The sequence below is a fragment of the Pelobates fuscus genome, chromosome 12 (genome assembly GCF_036172605.1).
Source record: "Pelobates fuscus isolate aPelFus1 chromosome 12, aPelFus1.pri, whole genome shotgun sequence".
Classification (NCBI taxonomy): domain Eukaryota; kingdom Metazoa; phylum Chordata; class Amphibia; order Anura; family Pelobatidae; genus Pelobates; species Pelobates fuscus.
Genome location: NC_086328.1, coordinates 13,808,683 through 13,825,764, shown reverse-complemented (window position 1 = coordinate 13,825,764; position 17,082 = coordinate 13,808,683). Strand labels below are relative to the sequence as shown.

At 45.1% G+C, this 17,082-nt stretch overlaps 1 protein-coding gene across 1 annotated transcript in view; it reads left to right on the top strand.

Annotated features, from left to right (window-relative positions):
* Positions 1–5,119, top strand: part of CDH16 (cadherin 16) — a 66,023-nt gene extending 60,904 nt beyond the window's left edge. Inside the window, exons 17-18 of the mRNA XM_063438013.1 lie at positions 3,501–3,617; positions 4,750–5,119. Of these exons, the coding sequence (XP_063294083.1) occupies positions 3,501–3,617; positions 4,750–4,847 (215 nt within the window). The 3' untranslated portion in view covers positions 4,848–5,119. The remainder of the gene's footprint in view (positions 1–3,500; positions 3,618–4,749) is intronic.
* Positions 5,120–17,082: the final 11,963 nt, after the last annotated feature.

Genomic DNA, 17,082 nt, shown 5'->3' with positions numbered 1-17,082 from the left:
AAGCCACCTAGAAGAAAAGGACTTCATTATTTCCCACAATTCCCTAGTGAACAACAAATTCTACTCGAGTTTTATTATTTTAAAATCAAAGAGGATAAACTTGTAATAATTCCTTGGGGTTTTTTTTTCACACCCCCTGCGTTATAATCCTCCTTGAATACAGCTGATTTCAAATGGGACCGTTTTGATTTACGATTTGGAATCTGTAAAATTGTATTCAGGCAGCTTTGTTGCTGTCCAATTATGTCTTAAACCTTTTCTGCAAACCACGACTCCTGCAGATCCAAATCCAGGCACAGTTTAGATTAAGCTAAGATTTGGACGTGTGTTGCTGTTTATTGTGAACAAAGATACAATTTATTTCTTATGTAAAGTGTTAAAATGTTTTGTCAAATAATATTTATTGAGATTAACAAATATGTGCTGCAAACTGTTCTTTAGTTACTAATCATTTCTCAAAAACTAGATACAATTTACAATGAAACAAAGTGTATAGAACACGAAACTTGCGTTTGATAAAGCACACAGAACCTTGGCAGAGATTTATGAAAATGTTGCTTAAAGAAATGCGAAGGGGTGCGGGGCTTGACTGGCGTGATGAGCGGTTGCACTTTGGTTGAGCCCCAGGAGGCCTTTGGAATCTTAACCCTTTTTGACGACTTTCTGATCACCTAACTTAATCCTGATAACTCTGCTGACATCCTGCAATCCGGTGGTCCTACACTCTGCACTTGTTTGTGAGAGCTCTGCTCCATTTTGTCAGCTTTCTGCTGTGGCAATCCTGCGGCCTACTTGGCGACATGGACATGAGGCAGGTGGCCCACCACTCTGTCCTCCATATATTAGATGGTGGAATCCTCAGTGGAATATCCCATTTCCCTCCCTTGCAAGTGAGGGTTATACTGGCATTTCCAGCTACCAACCCTCAACTCGGACTTACCTGAGTGCACACCGAGGGGGCGTCTTATATGTGCCCAACATGTAGGCTGGGCACGAGTCCATAAATTCCATGGCTCATGGGAGGCCTGCACAGCTTCAGCAGGATTCCCTGGTGACATTTGACCACTTATGTGCTGTTTTCTGAGATTGACTATAACTCTGCAGAGGTTCAGGTGTCCATGAGCACCCCAGATTGAGGTGACTATCTGAAACAGCAACTGGGAGGAAGACTGATACTCAAATTGTGCTGCATAAACACGCGGGTCCTTTGGTTTGCTGGTCCAAGTTGGGGCCACGTCTCTTTCCTCTCACTTAGCAGTGGGCTATCAGGAAGAAGAACCCCTAGCACAACCGTGGTTCACATGTCCAGGGTTCAGGGAGATACAACCTGGATCATTATAAGAAAATTTTAAAAAAGAAACCTTTTCACTTTTTCTTACCATTTTTCCAATAATTTAAACCTGAAATTGATCCTAAGGCACCTGACACCTGGCACAGCTGCCTCCAGCTTCCTTCCTGAAGACAAATTAATGGCTTTTTCCAATATGAGCCAAAAGTTGGTGATCAGTTCATGCAACTCACTGTTTAGTGAATAATGCCCCTAATATTGACATTTGCTTAACTATTTCAGTCCAGAGTGCAGACAAATAGCTGTTTTATCTCCCCTGACTGGTTCCATTAATATTTTTGTTGATTTTCTATTCACAGTACATTGTAAGTGGTTTTCCCACAATGCCCCCTGTGGAGAAGCCCTAAAGCTCTATTCTCGGTCATCTGTCTTCAATTAAACATCTATTTGAGAAGGAGTAAAAGTCTCTGCTCTAACCACTCGATTGCCAGGGTTTAATGTGTAGCTAACCTCATTGTCCGAGAAAGAGTTAAGGCTCGTTCTAGAATTTGGCAGTGTTACAGAAAGCATAGGGATGTCAGCCTATTTTTGGCCAGAGTGGATTCTGTCAGGGTGCCATTGTTTATTGGCTATTTCTTTGGGGCTATAAATTCAGGTTACTAAAATACAAGTCGAAAATATAGTGAACTTTATTTTATTATAGAGGGACTGTATGTGTGCGTGCATGTTTGTGTACGTGTGTATATATACGTATTAAATATACATATATACGCTGTAATAGTTTGATATATATGATATACACACACACACGTGTTTTTCCATAACATTTATTTAAGAAATTACAATCGTTCTATATTTAATGTTATTGTTAATCTTTGATTCATACCCAGCCAGTAGTGCTATGTGATGTTCAGATTGGTCCTCGCTGTTGTTGTAAAACAGAATTAATACACACTTCTCAGAGAAGGACGATGCAGACAATGTATTCTGTTTTAATATAATTGCGGAGGTAAGTAATTGATGATTACTAGATAAAAAAATAAGACCTTATTCTATATTAACCCCTTAAGGACCAAACTTCTGGAATAAAAGGGAATCATGACACGTCACACATGTCATGCATCCTTAAGGGGTTAAAGCAACTCTGTCAGGCATAATTCCCTAACTTTCATTGAATCTTCTTTTATGTATGTCTCTCATTACTGGCTTCTTTTCTTCTTTTCTCATCTGTTTCTCCTAAAATACATAAGACAAAGCAGGGACTACTTTGCCTAATGTATGTTTACTAGGCCTGACAAAACTCGACAAAAGGCTGAGTAATGTTTTGTTATGTCCCCCAGCCGTCAATAGTGATGGCTGTGGGGCAAAAAAGACAATGTCCACTGAGGCTCCCGCTGTCTCGTGGGATCCTCCATAAAACCTCAGTGCTGTACTCCTGTGCATGCGCAAGATCACAGTACTGACGTGACTCCCGGAAGAAGAAATTTCAAGAGTTGAAGAGGATCCACTGGATGCTGATGTTGGCGGCTGGAAGAGAGGTCAAGTTTGTTTCAGTATGGAAACAAAAATAAGATATGCTAGAAAGTGGATAGTGAAACAGTTTGCTAATTCATAAAAGCGCGGTATAAGTGGAACACGTGCTGCAGTTCAAAGAGCTGTCTTTGGGTTTTACCCGTATACAGTGAATTGTAATGAATTGAAAGCCAAACAGAGAAATTGAAAATAAAATAGCCAAGCTGGGATCATAGCCGAGTTGGTCGACGTTTCTAAATCGACTATTTTGGCTTTCAGTGTCCTACAGTTCGGTGTTTAGGTAATAAACCCTTGAATGGAGTGGCTCTCCATTCATCACCTGTGAATTTTCGTGAAACTACATTAAAATCCTGCCATAGGAAGAGTTTTGGTGCTTTTACCGGGTTATTTGATAGCGTGAGAATTTGCAGGAATTCAAAGGGTATTTCAAATTTAAGGTCAATAACTGACCTGGAAACATTGGTAACTTGGAGAATTGATGCATTTTGGTTATTAGGGCCATAAATGGGAAATACAATTTGAATTCCAGACAATTCTCAGTTTGTAGTTCAGTTTCCAAACCAATGAGAGCCCTAGTGAAAAGCCCCTCGGTTTGATATGGTTCATTGAACTGATAGCATTAATCACATGCGACCTACAGGATCCATTGTGGCTAATTCTCCACCTTTTGACCCTTCAGTCAGCGTATGCCAATGCGGCTCCAGTAACCAATGCATTGGGGAAGTGAACAAGATGGAAAATATGCCAACGGTTTCAACGGCTATGGGCACTCTTTTTGGGACATTGGGAGCCATAGGTATGTACTAAAATAAGTGAAGAATTAAGGCAACCTGTATATTCTGTTTAAAGATATATTTTTCCACATGAGATGTCACCCATGTAACCAGGCAGCTGCCATCAGAAATTTGGGTGACCCTTACAAGGCTCAAGTATTGGACCCCAGGAACCGCCCTGAAGTCTACCCACAAGGCTCACAGAGAGTGAAGTGTATGTGTGTTGGGGATGTGTTGTGTGCTATTGTAGAGGATGTAATGTGTGTGTTTATGGAATGTAGTGTATAGGGAAGTCAGTTTCTGTAGGAGATGTATTGTATGTATAGGGGATGCAATGTGTGTGTATAGGGAATCCAGTTCATGTAGCGGATTTAGTGTGTGTATAGGGAATACAGTTTGTGTAGGGGATGTTGTGTGTGTGTGTATGTGGGGGATGCAATGTGTGTGTATAGGGAATCCAGTTCATGTAGCGGATTTAGTGTGTGTATAGGGAATACAGTTTGTGTAGGGGATGTTGTGTGTGTGTGTATGTAGGGGATGCAATGTGTGTGTATAGGGAATCCAGTTCATGTAGCGGATTTAGTGTGTGTATAGGGAATACAGTTTGTGTAGGGGATGTTGTGTGTGTGTGTATGTAGGGGATGCAATGTGTGTGTATAGGGAATCCAGTTCATGGAGCGGATTTAGTGTGTGTATAGGGAATACAGTTTGTGTAGGGGATGTTGTGTGTGTGTGTGTGTAGGGGATGCAATGTGTGTGTGTGTATATGGAATGCACTATGTTTCTGTGTAAAGCAGGAAGCGTGTGCATAGAGTGGATGTAATATGTGTATAGTGGATACAGTGTGTGTGCTTTGTGGATGCTGTGTGTTTGTGTGTAAGGGATACATGCTGTCGTTGTGTAAGGGATACATGCTGTCGTTGTGTAAGGGATGCATTGTGTGTGTGTATGTTTACTAAATATGGAATGTTTACACATCTGGACATTGTTTTAGTCAAAGATTGCATGGTACACGTATAGTATCCATTTAAGGTATGAAAGTATTGTGATCTTATCTGCTTTATATTAAATATACTATTCCTCTGTTAAATCCTAGATGTAGTGCTTGAAGAAACCACTCTCCAACTAAAATTTGTCAAATGTGTTTTATTTCAGTTCTCATCCTGATCATAATCTTCCTACGGCTGTCTCTCTTTTCCTCTCCCAAGAATTTAGCGACATCGGACTCAATTCCTTTAAAGAACGCTGTATGAAAATATCCACTCAGCCCAGCGAAGACATACTAATTTACTGCATCTTTCTCCCATTTTCCACTGCAACAACTTGTACTTCCATTCCTGATTTACAAATGAACTGAACAGTATTCTCTCTTTACCCTTCCATATGGTGTGGGGTCTAGTCCCTAGACAACTCAGATCTATGAAATGTAATTTGTTGATTATTTTCTGAATGTTGATTACAAAACTGGCCCATTTCATCTCTCTCTTTCTCTTCTTAATATCCACATCTACACAGCAAAATATTGTAAAAACAGGGCAAATACACATTTAAGAGTAGTACAATGTGTATTAAAGTAAATTCAATTTCAAACATCTAAAAGATTTTACAGACCTACATTTTTATGATGTATTCACAGCCTAATGGTTCGGAAAGCCTCGTGGGAGTTGTAGTTTATAACGACTGGAGGCCTACTTGTTAGAGATCTCTTTTATAGAGGACAATATTGCGTAATTTATTAGTTATGGTCTTTGAAATTTGCTTGAGGGAAACATTTAATAACCTCCCCCCAGGAATAAATAGTTTTTTATAGAAATCTTGAGCTATTTTTTTTTTCTTTGCTTAGAAAACTGGAGAAAGCAATGAGCTATGGGAAACCCCATCAGTAGCCCTGCGGCAATCCAACTCTTCGAATAAACCACCGCAGTTAACAGATTTTCCAATCCACGTTCACGCTAGTTTTCCATCTGTTCCATTTTTGACAGTGTTTTGCTTTGTAGAAATATTTTTCCGTAGTTTATTCTGTGTAGAAAGTGCTTGTTTATACCTCGCCACCCAGTTAGCTACTTGATAAGTGAATCACTTGCACAATATTTCACATGAGGTAACATTGGGAAGTGATTTACAAGGGTTTTTTGAGAAGTTGTATAAAAATTGTTCACGAATATAAAAAAAATACCCCAGTTAAACTGTCTGTATCTTCTTTCTCCTCGAATTGGGGATGATATAATTATCTGTACTTCTGATATAACATGGTGCATGGGGCACCATCTGTAGAATTTTAGAGTCAAAAGTTTGATTTAATGGCTAGTTTATCTGGATCAAGAGTGGCCAGAAGGTAGACCTCCAGCACTTGTAGAACTACAAACCCGCAGGATGCTTTGCCTTCGGGGCGCAGCTCTACAACAACTGAAAGTCAACCAATTATTCATTCCCAATCTAGACCCTGCACTGTCCCTTCAGGAAGGGAATTAACAAAATGGCTGCTGCCCTGTGTAACGATTGATTTCAAACCATTCGTGCGCTTAGTTCTGTGTTTTTGTGGGGAGTTATGGGAATATATGAAACTGAGGAATGTGGGAGACGATGCTAATGAAGTATACAAGCGGGACACAAAAAGTGTATACATAAAATCCATTAGTGATGCAAAAAACAAAGTTAACAACACGGAATAGAAACATACTCAGATTTTAAACACTTGCGTTTGTTGTAAACTCCAAGGATTTGCATTTTCTAAATTGTATTTTTTATCTAATCAGGAAGTGGCCCAGCCAATCCATGAGCATGTCAGATAGTGCCAAATTAAGTGAAACACTGCATGCAGGAGGGGAGTGAAAAAGGGGAAGGCAAACTATAATTAAAGGATTACTATAGGGTCAGGAACACAAACATGTATTCCTGACCCTATAGTGTTAAAACAACCATCTAGCCCCCCTGGGCCCCTAATGCCTCCATAAATATAATAAAAAATCTTACTGTATGCAAGCCTGAAGCTGTAGCTCTGCATGCTGTTAGATTCAGAAAAACAAGCAGTCTGCTGACATCATCAGAAGTGGTAGCCTGATCCAATCACAGCGCTTCCCCAGAGGATTGGCTGAGACTAACAAGGAGGCAGATCAGGGGCAGAGCCAGCATGATTCAAACACAGCCCATGCCAATCAGCATCTCCTCATAGAGATGAATTGAATCAATGAATCTCTATGAGGAAAGTTCAGTGTCTGCATGCAGAGGGAGGAGATACTGAATGTTTGGATGCATTTTAGGCAGCCATGACCCAGGAAGGATCTCTAACAGCCATCTGAGGAGTGGCCAGTGAAGTTATCCCTAGGCTGTAATGTAAACACTGCATTTTCTCTAAAAATACAGTGTTTACAGCAAAAAGCCTGAAGGTAACGATTCTACTCACCAGAACAAATTCAATAAGCTGTAGTGGTTCTGGTTACTATAGTGTAAAAATAAACAAAGATATAGCATAACAACTGTAATCTAAGGCCATATTGAACCAAACATGCGAGTGTCTCAAATTTCTCTTTAAAACATGAAATAATAATAATAATAATGGCGGCCTTGTGTCGGGACCAAAGACATATTTATGTTAAAGGATCCAAAAGAAGGACTTAGTCAAGCTTCCTATCAATACATATATTGTACTTTTCATTTAGTGAGCCTCAGGCTGGAAGTTCCCTCCTCAATGTGATGGGTAAATGAAAATAGATGTGAAATGGTGCACTCTAAAGGAAGTGGTGCACTCTAAAGGAAGAAGCCTTGGACATGTCCATCTGGAAACAAATGCAAGAAATGACTGTTTAAACGCAATCATTAACACAATGTCAACACAAGATAAGGTTATTGCAGAGAGCCCGTCTTTTGCCATTTACTCTATTTTTAATCTGCTTTGTATAAAGTGAAGTTTTGAAATAATGACAGTTTTTCCCAAAATAGTTTTTTTTTTTTGCTACCTCTGTATATTTTAAGGGTTTATTTAAGCAGATGGCAGGTCATACATACAAACAGTGATCCAAGATCAACAATCCAAAACATCAAATACAGTTTTATGTATCCATATCAACAAAACGGGGAGAAAAAGAGAGAAAACACAAGAGAAGGGGGGAGTGGAAAGGGTCGATAGAGAACCCCGGGTCCGGTAAATGTTCACAACCAGAAAGCAAATGTAACTCAATAGACATGAGAAATCCTGGTGATTAGGGACAAGCAAGCCACAAGACTCATATCTCACGATAGAAACGAGTTGAGGCATGAACTTTGGTGGTTAATTCATCCATCAAATTCGCCTCACTCATTTTATGAAGTACTGCACACCAGGACATGGTATCAATGTTTCTTCAGGTCTTGGGCCCTGAATGCTACTAGCTTAATTTAATTATCAATCATAGAGCATATCAAATTCCAGAACCTGATCACCTTTAGATAGCCCAACCACTTATGGAAAAGGAGCCTCTATTTCTGCATCCTCTCCAACAAGTATCTGAAACCATTGTTCCCATATGATTCAATCGTACTGGAGTCATACTCCACCTCACAAGCATCTTGTATACGTGTTCCTTGCACAACACACAAATAGCCAAATTGGCCGTAGCCTTCCAGATCCATCCCATCCAAAGACTTGCCTACGTCCATCTCCTAGGAGGACACTTAAGGCAATGGAGTCCCACTTGCCTTAGGGGTGCTTTACACGGGTTCCAGGGTCTCTTAGTGTCTCCCTTGGTCTCCGCTTCTCTAATACTCCACTGCTCCTTGATTTAGCTACAGCATACAGTGATTCTAGCCCTCTGGAACTTTGTAAAAGTCCCCAATATAGTTGACAAGACCAGTCGTACTGGGTAAAACAAGAAAACATTTATCCCCCTACACACAACAGGGGGTCTTCAGCCAGCACAATGCAAACCACTGCTTGGTGTCTGGGACATAATTGGGTCAAGACATGATAACTTAATTTGCTTGGACACCAAGACACAGCACAATAGCTATTACACAATACAAGTAACACAATAGCTTTAATCCAGCTCAACATTTTACATAATAACTCAACATTAACACAAGGTACCCCCATATCCTATATATCATTTTAAAATCTGTGACCAGGCCCATAGTCTGTAGGCAGGAGGCTAGCTGTTATGCCTCTCCACCAGGCTGTGGCACGGGAGCTTCTGTGACAGTGCTCATAGAGTCGAGTTATGAGGTTACCTTTTATCTCATTCTACCAAGTGAACATCACAAATGTCCTCTTTATGATAAACAGTATATTGCTTGGAATCTATGTTTCATTCTGACAGCTTGCTCATCAAGGTGGTCAAACAGAACATTATGTGCCACTTCTGAGGAAACAAAACGTGGACAGCTGGCGAAGGAGACAGTAACATTGAATGCATGTGGCATAGTATGACATATTTACTTAAATAGTCATGGGAACAATAATATCAAATGAGTCTCCTTTAAACGGAACTTTAAAGTGATACATTCTCAAACATTTCAGCTTCTAAGTCAATGACAGCCTATCAGGGACTTCCTGTAGCTTTAAACTTTGTGTGCACTCTGTCTTATACAACTGTTTTTATTACCTACATTTATAGATGAAAGGCAAAGCTTTGCTCAAATGGAAATATTATTTATTAGAGTCCTGGTCCAACTAAACATACATGGTGGAAAAATGTGATCTAACAACCTTATTGTAGTGGAAAATCTCAAATCTTTTTCATAATAGATGCCAAAAATACATTGAACACACGCTGACCGCCAATAAAGTTGTTTGATTTAATACAGCCATTTCTAAAATGGGAATTGTGGAGAAATGAAACGGGAATTGCAAATTGTAGTCAAAATTATTTCTATTTTAATTCTTTATTTATTCCAAGGTATAACATTACAGTGAAAGCACAATATATCGAAACATTGTAAGATGTTGTAACATTTTGTATGACATGTCCCCATTACATCTTTAAGAACATTAGATTGACACTCCTTGCACACTTTTACTACACCAACGTATCTTGGAGTGAGAATAACATACAGTATAACGTTGACACACTGTCCTCCCTGGTATATTTTACATTTATAACATCAAAGGAAAATCTGAAAAGACGTGAAAAAGCTACAAATTACCACACAGACATTTCTTTAGTCGAGAGGACATGCCCTATCCTTTCTCATGCTTTCATGTGCGGATCCTAAAAATCCGTATCTTAATCACTTAAAAATTGCTATCCGTTTGTTCATGTCCTCTCGAAATGTAAGTTAGTTACATATTGAGTGGTTTTATTTCAACAATTGCGATTAGTTCTCATGGTAAAAAAGAAGATAGGAGAAAAAAGGTAAGAGGGGTAAGTAGGAATTTAGAAAATGGGAAAATTAGGGAAGGGTGGAGGAGGGAGGTGCAGGGAAAGCCAGGCCAACCCATATCCAATTGATCTAATCCCATCTAGGGAAGTATCTTTTGTGTGTACCTCAGGCTCTTGCTGCGCTGGCTTCCCAAGGGCCCCAAACTTTTTCGAACTTTTTTGTCGTGCCTCTAACCCTGGCTGTTAGGTCATCCACAGCAATCCACAGCCTCGCTCCGCAGCCACACCTGTGCCAATGCTCTCCTAGCGGCTAGGTTCACCTTATGCAACAGGGTCTGTTCCGCTTTTGTCCAGTTCTCCATAGATCTAGCCAGCAAGAACACCCATGGGTCCAGCTTAACCTCTCTCTCAAATATGTCCCGTAGCAACTGCGCAATCTGCCGCCAAAAGACTTGTGCTATTGGGCATTCCCACCACATGTGAACGTATGTGCCCTTGAGGCCGCACCCCCACCAGCACAGGTCCGTAGTAGTTTGGTTCATATGGCTCAACTTAACCGGGGAAGCATACCATCGAAACAGCGTCTTGTATGCTTGTTCCTGCAGTGAGACACACATAGAGGACTGAGCGGCCGCCTCCCATATTTCCTGCCACTCCACTCCCTCCAGTGTCTCCCCCAAGTCCACCTCCCATTGGTCTATATATGTAATTCCTCCCCATTCTAAAGTGTTATTGCACAACTGTCAGTATAGAAGTGAAATCAGTCTGCTCGGGAATTGTTCCTTCGCGCCAGGGGCGTACCTAGAGCATATGGCACCCGGGGCGGGTCCTAGTTTTGGCACCCCCTTTCCCCCTGCACTTTAAAATGTACAAAACACCCACAATTTTTTTAATGTATGTAGCATTGAGCAGTGCTTGCATGTTTCAATGTAAGCATGCTTTTGTATGGAGTAAGTGTGAGTGAATGAATGGGTCTGTTTGTATGTAGTGTTGGCATTTTAATGCAGGCATGCTTTTGTGTGTAGTGTTGGCGAGATGCAGTGGTGTGGTTATATATAATGGTGATGTTTTAATACAGAGGTGTGTTTGTATGTAGTGTTTGCACTGGAATGCAGGGATGTGTTTGTGTGTAGTGTTGGCAAGATGCTGAGATGTTGGATTGCCATATTTAAGGAAACCAAATAAGGGAGCTATCTGCTAAACAGCACCCTAATTTGGTATCTTTACATGTGGAATCTCACATAAGGGCACCAATTTAGGGAATTCTCTACTAAACAGCTAAAAGATCAAAATTTAAAAAGCCTTTTTCTTAATTTTAATCTATAGGTTGTTTAGTAGATAACTCCCTAATTTGGTGTCCTTAAATATGTTAATCCCACATAAGGATAACAAATAAGTGAGTTATCTACTAAACAACCTAACAACCTGGTGACAGGGAGGGTGACTGGGGGGGTGACTGGTGACGGGGTGACAGGGTGACTGAGGGAGGGGGTGACTGGTGACAGAGTGACTGAGGGGGGTGACAGGGTGACTGAGGGGGTGACAGGGTGACTGAGTGGCTAAGGGGGGATGACAGAGTGACGGGGGGGGGGTGACTGGTGACAGAGGGACTGAGGGGGGGTGACAGGGTGACTGAGGGGGGTGACAGGGTGACTGGGGAGGTGACTGGTGACAGGGTGACTGAGGGGGGGGTGACAGGGTGACTGGTGACAGGGTGACTGGTGACAGGGTGACTGAGGGGGGTGACAGGGTGACTGGGGGGGTGACAGGGTGACTGGGGGGGTGACAGGGTGACTGAGGGGGTGACAGGGTGACTGAGTGGCTAAGGGGGGATGACAGAGTGACTGGGGGGTGACTGGTGACAGGGTGACTGAGGGGGGTGACAGGGTGACTGAGGGGGGTGACAGGGTGACTGGGGAGGTGACTGGTGACAGGGTGACTGAGGGGGGGTGACAGGGTGACTGGGGGGGGGGGTGACAGGGTGACTGGTGACAGGGTGGCTGAGGGGGGTGACAGGGTGACTGAGGGGGGTGACTGAGTGGCTAAGGGGGGTGACAGGGTGACTGAGGGGGGTGACTGGTGACAGGGTGACTGGGGGGGTGACAGGGTGACTGAGGGGGGTGACTGGTGACAGGGTGCCTGAGGGGGGTGACAGGGTGACTGAGGGGGGGTGACAGGGTGACTGGTGACAGGGTGACTGGGGGGTGACTGGTGACAGGGTGACTGAGGGGGGGGGTGACAGGGTGACTGAGGGGGGTGACAGGGTGACTGGTGACAAGGTGACTGGGGGGTGACTGGTGACAGGGTGACTGAGGGGGGTGAAAGGGTGACAGGTGACAGGGTGACTGAGGGGGTGACAGGGTGACTGGGGGGGTGACAGGGTGACTGAGGGGGGTGACAGGGTGAGGGGGGTGACAGGGTGACTGAGGGGGGTGACAGAGTGACTGAGGGAGGGGGTGACAGGGTGACTGAGGGGGGTGACTGATGACAGGGTGACTGAGGGGGGTGACTGATGACAGGGTGACTGAGGGGGGTGACAGGGTGACGGAGGGATGGGGAGACAGGGTGATTGAGAGGGGTGACAGGGTGACTGAGGGAGGGTGTGACAGGGTGAGGGGGTGACAGGGTGAGGGGGGTTACAGGGTGACTGAGGGGGGGGGTGACTGGTGACAGGGTGACTGAGTGGGGGGTGACAGGGTGACTGAGGGGGGGTGACTGGTGACAGGGTGACTGGGGGGTGACTGGTGACAGGGTGACTGAGGGGGTGAAAGGGTGACAGGTGACAGGGTGACTGAGGGGGTGACAGGGTGACTGGGGGGTGACAGGGTGAGGGGGGGTGACAGGGTGACTGAGGGGGGTGACAGAGTGACTGAGGGAGGGGGTGACAGGGTGACTGAGGGAGGGGGTGACAGGGTGACTGAGGGAGGGGGTGACAGGGTGACTGAGGGGGGTGACTGATGACAGGGTGACTGAGGGGGGTGACAGGGTGACTGAGGGAGGGGGTGAGAGGGTGACTGAGGGAGGGGGTGACAGGGTGATTGAGGGGGGTGACAGGGTGACTGAGTGGGGTGACTGATGACAGGGTGACTGAGGGGGGGTGACAGGGTGACTGAGGGAGGGGGTGAAAGGGTGACTGAGGGGGGTGACAGGGTGACTGAGGGAGGGGGTGACAGGGTGAGGGGGTGACAGGGTGAGGGGGGTGACAGGGTGACTGAGGGGGGGTGACTGGTGACAGGGTGACTGAGTGGGGGGGGTGTCAGGGTGACTGAGGGAGGGGGTGAGAGGGGGGATGACAGGGTGAATGAGGGAGGGGGTGAGGGTGCAATTCAATTATATTAACTTACCATGATTCAGGGGCTGTCTCTCTCCATCCCAGCCCACGCAGTGCAGGATGTGCAGGCAGAGTGGCCGCAGGGGAGAAACCTGGCAGAATACACGGTCTGCGCCCCCTGCTGGCACACTCCATAACAACCTCCCTGGTGCTCAGTGATGACTCCGAACACAGGCTGAGGCTGGGAATCCCCTCCCTGCGCTCTGACTCACTCACTGAGCGCCTGAGCCGCGAGGGAGAGGACGACCAGCAGGAGGGACAGAGTGTGGCACCCCCCTACTGGATAGCACCCGGGGCGGACCGCCCCCCCCGCCCCCCTCTTAGTACGCCACTGCTTCGCGCACATTCTTTCAAAGAACGTCATCTGTGCTTCTGCGACTTTTTTAACCTGAGTGTCTTGGGCATTAGCTCTAATCTGGAGGTATCTAAAAAAAATCAAAGGTTTGCAATGGTGTTTTGTTTTGCAAATCCTCAAACGTCACTAACGACCCCCCCTCATACAACTGGTGTAATCTCTGCAGCCCTGCCCGTTCTATGCCTCTAAAATCCCGGGCCGTCATTCTTGGTAGGAATGCCTTGTTCCTCATGAGAGGGGTCAACGGAGAGGGGGAGGACGCCAGGCCATATTTAGGAGCAGTGGCGTCCCATATCCTCAGGGAATTGAGAATCGCAGGACAGGGCACTGTGATGTTTGGTCTGTGCTCCCTAGGGGTCCACATATAGAACTGAGGCATATCCAATCCCATAAGGGACGCTTCCAGGTCTAGCCATCTCCTTTCTTCCGGTGAAGAGTGCCACATTGCCACCTGGGCCAGTTGGGCTGCCTCATAATGAAAATGTAAGTGTGGAAGGCCCAGGCCGCCCCTGTCCCTAGCTCGGTAAAGGATGTTGCGTGAAACCCTATGTTTTTTGTTTTGCCATATAAATTTGCTTTGTTTGTTGAAGCGGTCCCAAGTCAGACCTGGTTACTTTAAAGGACCACTCTAGTGCCAGGAAAGCATACTCGTTTTCCTGGCACTAGAGTGCCCTGAGGGTGCCCCCACCCTCAGGGACCCCCTCCCGCCCGGCTCTGGAAAGGGGAAAGGGGTAAAAACTTACCTTTTTCCAGCGCTGGGCGGAGAGATCTCCTCCTCCGATTCTCCTCTTTTCCTCCCCGTCGGCTGAATGCGCACGCGCGGCAAGAGCTGCGCGCGCATTCAGCCGGTCACATAGGAAAGCATTCACAATGCTTTCCTATGGACGCTGGCGTGCTCTCACTGTGAAAATCACAGTGAGAAGCACGCAAGCGCCTCTAGCGGCTGTCAATGAGACAGCCACTAGAGGACATAGGGGGAAGGCTTAACCCATTCATAAACATAGCAGTTTCTCTGAAACTGCTATGTTTCTGAAAAAATGGGTTAACCCTAGAAGGACCTGGCACCCAGACCACTTCATTAAGCTGAAGTGGTCTGGGTGCCTAGAGTGGTCCTTTAATCGGGAGTGCCTGAAACAAGAACAATATTCTGGGGAGTCAAAATTATTTCTTGCTGGAAAACAATTCTAAAAAAAAAAGAAAAATGCAAAACAAGTAATTTTTAATCCACAGCATAGTTTTTTGTTAAGAAAAGTTTAATTTAAGGATTTCTCCTTAGTATTCAGCCAGCTGCAGGAAGTGTGTATTGCTCCAATATCTATCATCTCTAATTAAAAAAACAGAGAGCGGCTGAGTGACAAAGCGAGTCAAATTTTAATTACGGTCTGTGCAAATCAGATCCCGGCGTGACACCCACTCCCTGTCTAGTTGTACAGTCATTTGCGCCCCAGCACAGAATGTCACTAATGTACCCAGGAACAGTCATTCAGAGGAGGAAAATAATAAAAATGGTGTTATTAAATATGATAAAAGAAGAACAGAGTATTGTAATCTGCGCAGTGAATAGCCTGTGACTTTTATTCACTAAACACTGAACAGGAGAGAGTTGAAAAACAAATAGCCAAATATGGGCAAAAATAGCTGTTTTGGAAAAAAAAACTTGGCGTTGTTACATTTAATATTGCAATGCAGTTTTCTGGTCATTAAAATTCAGTTTTTAGTTAATAAACCCTACAGGTTTAAAGAAAGTAACTTTTGTGAGTAGGAAACCCAACTGTGAAATCTAGGCTAAAATAGCCAATCTGGCATAGAGGCGGATTTGGAAAATGTTTGAATCTCAGGTATTTTCACCTAAATTATGCAATTCAACAGTGGTGGATCTACCGCTGGTACAGCTGCACCGGAGTCTGCACATGGAAGGGGCCCGTGGACTTAGGGTCACCTGATGACAAAGTTAATGGTGTGCTACGGCCCTTAAAGCGGCACTGTCATGCTGAACATACCTTTCCCCAACCGATTCCTCTTCTCTCCATATCTCAGGATCTGTTCTTCTTTTCTTCCTGTCTGCTCAAGTTTTCTTTAAAATCATAAGACAAAGTAGGGACTATTTGTCTTATGGAGGTTTCCTACACCTGACCATCTCTGACCAGGGGAGGAGCAAAATGTGCTTCATTTCCGGTGGTCAGGGCAATTTTCCCACAATTCTCCCCTTTCCTCTGTGTTCCCGCGAAACCTCTTTTCACTTTTCCCGAATGTCCTGTCATTTTAGACAGAACGCCGGCGAAACTACTGATTTGCTTACTAACAGAATTAGAACAGTTTCTCCATTCGTGTTAGGATGTAATTTGGGACTTTGTTCGGATCGGAATTTCACGATTCTTTGTCTTATGCTTTCAAAGAAAACTAGAGCAGACAGGAAGAAATGAAGAACAGATCCTAACAGAGGGAGAGAAGAGGAATTGATTGGGGAAAGGTAAGTTCGGCATGACAGTGCCGCTTTAAGAGTTGTTTGAGCTTCATGTTTGGGCTGTAAGCTTGAGCTTCCACAGGCTCCAGAGCGTAGCGTGTGTTATTGTGTGGTTACATTCTGCTATTGCTGCCCCAGACAGGTATGAGATCGGGTGTTTTAAGTGGGGATATCTGTCAGAGCCGGTGCGCAAGTGTGCCAAATGTATGCGGTGGCTTGTGTCTGCCCAGTGCTGTGTCGTGTCGGTCGGGTTTAGCATAAAACTAGTGGGAATACAGGATTTTCAGTTGGGTTAGAACACGTGTGGGCCTTTGTGTGCTGGCTGTTATGTCTGAGAGTGCAGGGGCAGTCCATAGCTTCAGGTTGATATGCTTAGTCCCGAGTTAGTCGATGCCCCAGCTTGGTGATAGGCTTAAGGGGTAGCAAGAGATCAGGAGGCAGAGTTCGAGTAAGTCCTCCCCAAAGCCCCGGGCCGTGCCACGAACTTGGGTACTCTTGTTGGAGGTCGAGTTCTTCCTGGCTGTGGGCTGCTGGGGATCCCTGTGGTGAGTCGCCATCTGTGGCGTCGGATCCTCAGCGCCGGTGGCCGACACTCTGGGGATGCTACCCCGAGGGTCTTCTGCCCAGGTGGGCTCATTGTGCAATGCTGTGCATTTGCGTTGTGAGGAGTGCCCAGGAGGGACCCGTTCCCTTCCCGCCCCTCGTCTCTCCGTTTACTGTGCGCTGCTGGCGCTTGTGGCTGCTTGGCATGGACGGCTGGCTTGTCTTGGAGGTAGTGGAGTTTTGCAGGCAGGTCCTGCCGTTTGGGCATACCTGTGCTCTGTGTCGTCTTGCCATTTGACTGCGCACGCGGCTGAAGGGTATCCGCCATCTTGGGGTGAGCCATCCGGTCTGTATTCCGCTGCATATCTGGTACTTGAGCCTGGCGGTAGTAAGTTGTGGTCCCCCGTTCGGATCGGGTAACCCCCACCGGTCTGTGGGGGGTAGGGGGACAGCAAGTCTGTGTGGGTGTCTGCATGTGTGTCTTTGTATCTGCAAATGTGTC